This window comes from Epinephelus fuscoguttatus, linkage group LG13, assembly GCF_011397635.1.
Source record: "Epinephelus fuscoguttatus linkage group LG13, E.fuscoguttatus.final_Chr_v1".
NCBI lineage: Eukaryota > Metazoa > Chordata > Actinopteri > Perciformes > Serranidae > Epinephelus > Epinephelus fuscoguttatus.
Genome location: NC_064764.1, coordinates 17,144,442 through 17,152,809, shown reverse-complemented (window position 1 = coordinate 17,152,809; position 8,368 = coordinate 17,144,442). Strand labels below are relative to the sequence as shown.

The following is an 8,368-nucleotide window of genomic DNA, read 5'->3' as shown; positions in this document are numbered from 1 at the left end:
ACGATTTCCCAGGAAAATGAAGGCTTGATTTACACCACAAAGGAAGTGCATCAACCATTGCGCAACCGAAACAGAAAGAGGATAGCGCTTTCGTTTTCCCGGGAAGCTATCAGTAGATATTCCCAGTTACCTAAGAGGATTAATGTAAGTTCTTTGCAGTTACTATCCACAGCAGTGGAATGGTGGATGGTGGAAGAACCAAAGTAACTGTGAAAACAGTGGTAGCTGTTAGACTCTGAGGAAAACTGAAAGAAATCCAGTTGTTTTTGTGACAGCAGAGCCAACATTAACACCATGTGGTAGTGCCAGGTGTCCATCAGTCCCGCTATCAGTCATTCTTTAAGGAAACTGGGGAGTAGGCTGTTATGTAAGACACTTTTTTCTTGGAACCAGTTGGATCGAAAACTGAATCTACATACTTATCTTGTTTTATGTGTTGCTGTAAAACATATTCAAAGAAGAGAAGTTAGGTGTGCATGTTCTTCAGAGTCTTTTTTTTTCCACTATCTTTGAATCAGATGCCACTGATGAATATGACAATTACTGTAGTTTTACAAGGACACATAAGCCACTTCTGAAACGTGACTGACATCTAAAGGCCAACTGATACAACTTGAGAAACAAAATCAATGACAATATATTGCACACATGCAGAGGTGAGCTAACATTTTAATTAAGTCTTTCTGTTACACATGATATTTAAGCCTGGACTTCTTGGAAGTGACCCAGCAGTGCAGTAATCTAACAACAAAAATGTTTTACAAAGATTGTGATACTTCAAAGTTCAAGCCATAAATGATATTAAGACAAAATAAATTACGTTTTAATTCAGTTTACTTCTATGAAGAAAAATTATCTGAGCCACTGAACGTCTGTTAAATATATGTGTGTGCATACGAGACACAGTTTGAGGCAGAAAATGTGGTTTCAGGCTGACAGCTGTGACATGTAACAGAGGCAGCCTTTAAGTCCGTCAGTGGAGTGGCGGTTGCACCAGCTTGCCGGCCCTGATGAATGAGGATTGGTGATAGCGGTGACGAGAGGCAAAGTCAGCATTTTCCTCTGTCAGCTGCTTGGTTTTCAACCCGACCACGGACAGAGAGGGGGTGACTACGATCTCATCCCGAGGAGCTCCTTTCCTCCTGAAAGACAGGGGATTGACAAAATGGGCTCCAGGACAAGGGAAATTATCCATAACTCAAAACATACGAATATAATTGAATACATTATGACATGTATGATGCATTACTTCAGTTTCAGTCTGTGTTTTATCAGTGATCTGGACAGATAATTCAACTTAGAACACACAGTACCTGAAAATGCTATTCAGTGTTGATTTGAGCCACGAGAAAAAGCTGAACCGAGCTGCCATACCTGCAAATAAATCAAAATCCAAACTGTTATCTGGAGAAATGAGCTCAGTGAGTTAATTAAAAAATATAGTTTGTAGTATTAACATGTTGCAACAGTGCACAGACGTGTAATAACAGAGCGGGGAGCAGCCCACAGCACTGACTCGACCACCTGTGGGACAAGTGTTTAACACTTGCAGAGACTGTGCTCAGCAATATCGTGAGTCAGACAGCTCAGGCATGCTGTACTGTGGTGAATTTAATGCACAAATGCTGGGTGTCCCATCCAGCTATTCTAGAAATCCTAAGCCACAACAGCTGCCGGCCGGCCGGGCAAAAAGGCAGCAGAAATGTGTCCGAGTACATTACCGGGTCACATAACGACTGAGCGCTGGCTTATAAACTGTACTGCAAATCAAAAGATATTTGTTGGACATAATCTAAATGATCTAATGACAGAAAATTAAAAAAATGAGTCTTTGCTTCAGCTTATATAAAGCAGCATGACTTGCAGGCTACTCCTACTGCTATAAACGGCCTAAAATTACACACGTTTATGGGATGGCCTTGTAAACGTGCTACACAAATAACACAGTAGGCATGAGAAAGACTCCTTTTAGCAGACAGTAAACCAGATAATGTGTAATAAAATATGTTCATTAAAAGCATATAATTTATAGAATTCAAAATGTAATGCACGAATGATCATCAACAATTTCCTGCTTAGTAAAAGGTATTGTAATTCCAGGAGAGTCCTATGTGCATATAATGGCAAGAAACAAGCCTAAGCAAGAACTGTAAAAGAAAAGTGTCTCATGGTCTAATATATGGAACCCTGAAAGGCATGTGAGAAAAAAATTCTGGCAATCCATTTTCTAAGTCTTATCTAAGTTGTTTTTTCTCCTGTGTTTATGACTTAAAAACAGGCGACAAAAAGGTTTTGCCAGGATAATCTTTCCTTGATTCCTTGATTTTCTTTTTCATCTGTGAAACAGGAAACAAACAAGTTTTCTAAGTATCATTTGTCTAAGTTAGTATAGTGCACCACTCCATGTCCTAAATAAAGCTAAAATTATTCATGTTTTTTTATCAGGTAAGTTTTAATTTATCCACGCACTCTAAACACAAGGTACACATATTGTATGTTAGGAAGTTATGTAACATAACGGTCATGTTTTCCTATTAGCTTGAAAAGTATTATGTCAGATTACAGCTGATAAAATGTCCAGCCAAAAGAAGGTCATGACAGATCATTTCTGCAAAACCTTTTGCCCGCTGTTCTTAAACACAGGAGAGAAAACACTTTAGATCAGACTTAGAAAATGGATCCCCAGAATTTTTTTTCCCCACTTGCCTTTCAAGGCTTCCATACAAACACTTCCCTTGACTATATAAAAATACAAAAAAATAAATAAAAATTAATACTCTTCTTACCTTTTTTTTTTATTTTTTTTTTTTTACCAGATTAAAAAATAAATTTCAAAACTGGAATAAGTATATGTACAGTATTAACTCTGGTCTGTTTAGGTTAACTGGTGAAACTGAAATGCAGACCAAATCATCAGTCAACTCACTCCATCATAGAAAATATGGTTTAGACTACAAGAGCAGGCTAACATTAGCAATACATGTTGAGTTCAGTGCCAGCTGTAATACAGTATCAAAAACCTTCATCTAAATGCATTTCATGTCCCAAATTTCTCTTTGGCATCCCAAGCTAGAAACCACTGCACAGATACAGGTGGTACATGTGTTATGTTATGTTTGTACCGCATGTCATCAACATACATTTTTTATTTATAACACATGTGTTTTTATGTTGGACTGTCCTGTCTATGTCTGGACACTTGGTCACCTTAACTGGACGTCACTATGAGGCCAAGCAAAGTGTCTCTAAAGAGGAAATGAACTGATAGAAATCACCTAGTGGTAGTCCAGGACTTGTTCTCCCGATGTAGATGAAGAGCAGCAAGGCGACCACTATGTTTGCTAAGGCATACACCCACTGAATAACAAACATGATCAATATGGAGCCCAATGCCTGCAAGAAATAATTATATATTCATTACATTCTGTAAATGTTATCTGAAACTAATATAACAATATTATAACATATAAGACAGAGGGTGTAACCTACCCCGATAAGAGCAACCCAGTGATTGCAGAACTTAGCATACAATGAATCCTGCATGCTTTTGATCTCAAAGCTCTGGTGATCTGCTTTATCTCCAGCACCTGAAAGATTTAATAAAGGATGATGTTACGAAAAACAGCTATAACTAACGTCTATGATCTCTACTCCAGTCACCTCCACTGTCTGATGGTTAGTGTTTATCACCTGTGCTGTGATTGTGAGGGTCAGCAGATGAATCCAGCTCAGCATGGTGTATTTTTGAACAGCTGTCAACATGTAGTTCTTCTCCAGCCGTGGGTTTCCCACTTCCACACTGCACCTCAGCGTCCTCACATGGTGGAGCTGAACTCATCTCCTCTCCTTTCTCCTCTGAGAACATATTGCTGTTTAGGTCCAAGCCAAAGCTGTCCATCAGTTTCTGCTTGGTAGTTACATTCGCCTGTCTGCCTCTGCGTCTACTGCTCAGCTCCTGCTTGGAGGACATCCTCTCAGCCCCAGCATCAACATTTGACGCAGGGGGAAAGATCTGGTCCATGTCCCTAGTGAACTCCAACAGGGTGCCTTTGCCCTGCGGACTCTCGCCTCTGCTCCCGTAGCTTGGGAGAGTGGCCTCGATCAGAGGCCTAGCGCTTTGCCTGATTGACCCACGCTGGGTTTTTTTGGCCGGGATGAGGGTGTCCCTCTTGTCTTTAGTCTGCAGCTGGTAGGTCATGGCCACACTGAAGTAGGAGTAGTCGATGAAGCTGTAGGTGAGCATGAAGTTTATGGTGACGATGGGGGCCAGCACGTTGACCTGACCGATGAAAATGAAGGCCGAGGTCAGCAGGCTGGTCAGACAGATGGCTGCCACCGGAGTCCTGTTTGGGCCTCGCTGTTAGAAGGGAAAAAAAGCTAAATTAGCCATTAAATTCTTCGGATAAGTTAACCATTTAAACAGTTTAAAAAAAAAAATCATTGTCACAAAACTGGAAACAGACCTGTTTTAATTAATTCATGCAAAGTTGATGTTTTGGAGGTACTTTCACAAGACGCTTTGTAAAAATGCACATGCCCTGTCTCCCTAAAACAGAAATACTTTGTACTTATATACTTTATACTAAAATGATTGCCCCATTCCTCCTGATTAAGATTCTGTGCTTTACAACTTTAATATTTTTCTCAAATAAAACCTTATTTCATGTATGGATACTTCAAAGAAACAGCCACCTATTAAGACTAATTATATCAAACTGAACTATTGTATTTGAGTAATATAAAACGAAACCAGCAGAAAAAAATAGCCATTGTTTTAACATGTGGTTTGTTAACCAGTTTTCTTTCGCTTCCCAAGTCCTATCACACAGTTTAAGGAGCACTGCTGTGTGCCTGGCGGGCCTCCAGAGCACACAGCGGAGAAGGGCCCTGCCCGTCTCCCTTCCTGCGTTTGTTCTGAAGCTTTGATTTGGGCCAAGATGTCTAGGGCCTCATTCCAACCCGCTGAGAGAGGTCAGACGCCGCTGCCACCCATGGAAGTCTGAGGAAAACTGGGGGTGGACGGGATCAGGATGTTAACGTGAATCTCTCTCTCTGTGTGTGTGTGTGTGTGTGTGTGTGTGTGTGTTTGCGTATGCACATGTGTAGTCACTCTTTGCCGTAATGCAGTCAGTCCCCTCACTTCTATGGAGTGGAGTCTGCACTCTATAGTTAGGCAGTCCTGTCACTGTTTCCTGTTGAGTCCACCCACCACACCCCCCTGAACATCCAGACTAAACTTATTAGCAGTAGTGGAGGAAACACTCACATCCAATACTAAGACTTCACTGTAAAATCACTGCAGTACAAGTCATATAATCAAGAAAATGTACTTATGTACTTACACAAAAGGTTCCTGTGACTGTTAAGCTATTATATATTGAACCTTGAAATGATTATTACTAATGCATTAACTACTGAGACCCCAGCTTTTGTCTGGAATGCATTTTTAATTTCTCCTACCTACTTTTAATTAGTTGGACCTGCTAAGTATAAAAACTAGTCATATAAAACTGTATATTTTAATGCCTAAACATTGTTGTGCAAAAACTAAATTACAAACAATGCAACATTTGTTCAATGTTTTGAACTGTCTGGGTTAGGGGTCACTGTTCAAGCCTAAAACTGTTCAAAACCGTTCATTTCAACGCCTGAACATGGCTATGTGAAACAAATTACAAATAATGCAACATGTCTAAAAGCCTTGTGATTTGTTCATTATGTAACTCTTAATGAATTTCCCTTGCCCCATACTCCAAGCTAGGAATGTGCTTTTGTAAGAATAGTCTGTCACACCTATTTGGCCCCAGTGTCCTCAAAGGAGTACTTCCTAATTAACAGCGTCTTAGCTTGTTACTGTTATACTTGGTCAAACTTGTTGCCATATCAAAATACAAACAATATTAAGCATAAATAAACAAGTTTCAATCCCAAAGTGTGATCAGGGTTTGTGTCCCCTCCACTTTTTCGGGATCGGCTGCAGACTGACTTGGCAGAAATGGCTGCCATCTCATCTTTACATGCTCTAACTTACAGCAACATATTGATGCCACACTAGAAAACAAAACAAAACAAACAAACAAAAAAAAATCAGTATCAGGTAATAACATGAAAAGTTTCTTGTTATAACAAGATTTTTTAATGTTTAATTTACAAGATATTTTCATGTTATAACAAGAAGCTTTTTTGTAAATTAAGAAAAAGGAAACTTTTCTTGTTACAACATAAAAATATCTTGTAAAAGCATGAAAAACATCTTGTTATAACAAAAACATTCTCATGTTATTATCTGATACGAACAGTTTTTTTTGTTTTGTTTTCATTTTTGTTTCGATTTTTTGTTTTTTTCCTGGCTTGGCATTAACAAGTACAAGTACTTACTATCACTTCAAGGCACAAAATAGTGTCCATGAACGAGGACAACAGGTCTAAGCAGAATGAAGTATAAGAAGCAAACCAAAAATGTAATGTCCTCATATGAAGACAGAGGGTCTCAGGAGGTTAATGTACGTGTAATGTGGTCTTGTTGACACCAATTGTAGCGGGAACTACCACGGAAGCTGTTTAAAATATTTTGCCAGGTCTGTTTGCTTAATTGTGGACAGATTTTGTTACTGCGATAGCTTCACAACTGTGCAAGATGCAGTCATAAAACCTTAAAGGCGTGTAGTTGAGATCAAAATGAAGGACAGGTTCAAAGATGGGTGTGGTCTGAGCAAGGGCTCTGGAAGTAGGGAGGTAGGAAGAAGGGAAGGGACCATAACCCTCCCCACTTTATGCCCCTCGCCCACATTTGCTTTAAGATGCTGTATTAGAGCAAGAGCGATCCAATCGCAAGATGACCTCTAGTTTTCTTGATTAATTGATTGTTTGATATGCAAAAATTTAGAAAATAGTGATAAATCCCATCACATATTGCAGGTTACTCAGTCTCTTCTCTTTACTGCAGTCACATAAACAGATAATAATGTTAATGAACCAGTTTAAACAGTCATAGTGAACTCGTAGCAGATCATCGTTCTGCAAAGAAGTGAACTCACTGGTGCAGTACACAAACCCTCACTACATAATCTGCATCCACATCATGGTGACTCCAGCTAATGTTTTTCCGTATACTGTAATGCCTCTCGGGCTCCATTCATCCACCCACCCCTCTTCCCAGGAAGGCCAGAGCGGGGATGACCCTCTCTTGAGCGATGCACTGGAGGATCCTGGGTGCTCCGTACAGGCCGCCCATGCAGGAAGCCAGGGAGGAGATGTAGAGGCCCAGCAGAAAGAGGAAGCCTACCAAGGAGACCTGGAGGAAGAGGGAAAACAAACAGAGGGTGGAAGAGGATAGGGTGGGGTTGGGAGCTCACAACAGCTACACCCAAGTTCAGTTCCGCTGCAGCAGCCCCTTATAAAAACAATGAGAACTAACCACTGATGGAGGAGTCAAGAATTTTTTAATAGAGTCGGTGATTGGCTAAAGCAAAATCGAATATTAATATGAGCGTTAGTTTTGCAATAATACTACACTATTTGTACACACGACTCCACAATGTCGTAGTGACAACTGGCCAGTAACTTTGATTGGAGCTGGAGGCTACAGAACTCTTGCTGTTAAGTTAATTTACACTACCCTGATTCACCCGTAGTTTAGACTCTGATGCAGATGGACTAAAATAAAAACTGACACTTACTCACTTACTCCCACTTTTTAATGGCACATCACAAAGCTGTGAACACTTTGTGTGTTACTGTACGTGCATGAATCTGACCTTAGCTCTGCTCTGTGCAAACTAAGCCCACCAGGACCGGTCTTTCTAACATCCGCTCTCCATATGGAGGGTAAACCCAGCCTCAATGAGGCAGAGAATTTAAAGTTCAAATGTCAAACCTCCATGTGTGTGAGACTGTAGCAGCATGATTTGTTTAAGTCAAGTGTTCAACAGACACGCAAAGCATGATACATTTATGCAAGAGAGTGGAAGAAATCAATTAAAATTACTCACATACCTTGAAATAATAATAAGCATTTGTTTCCAATTTCATTTTTCATTAATATTGTTTAATTCAACTATTACACATTACAACATTTAAAAGTCTAGTATGTAGGATTAAATGGCATCTGGCAATGAGGTTGCACATCTGAAACGTCTCCTGGGTGGCAACTGTGTAGGAGAACTACAGTGGCAAATATGCAAAGCTGCAAAAAGCCCTATCTAGAGCCAGTGTTTGGTGTGTCTGTTTTAACTCTGCCCTTAACTGCCATCTATTCTGTCATGAGGGACGCATGGACTTTGGGGGCAATGATATTTACAATGCTTGAAACAGACGTATCTTGTTCAGTACATAAAAGAATATAAATGAGCCTTAAGGTACCAAAAAC

General features: G+C 40.0%; 1 protein-coding gene across 1 annotated transcript in view; it reads right to left on the bottom strand.

The window, feature by feature from the left end:
* Positions 1-645: 645 nt before the first annotated feature.
* The window catches only part of slc12a8 (solute carrier family 12 member 8), a 32,095-nt gene continuing 24,372 nt past the window's right edge, over positions 646-8,368 (bottom strand). Inside the window, exons 9-14 of the mRNA XM_049593818.1 lie at positions 7,148-7,294; positions 3,691-4,357; positions 3,490-3,587; positions 3,276-3,393; positions 1,314-1,374; positions 646-1,142 (exon numbers count right to left, since the gene is read on the bottom strand). Coding sequence (XP_049449775.1) covers positions 974-1,142; positions 1,314-1,374; positions 3,276-3,393; positions 3,490-3,587; positions 3,691-4,357; positions 7,148-7,294 — 1,260 coding nt within the window. The 3' untranslated portion in view covers positions 646-973. The remainder of the gene's footprint in view (positions 1,143-1,313; positions 1,375-3,275; positions 3,394-3,489; positions 3,588-3,690; positions 4,358-7,147; positions 7,295-8,368) is intronic.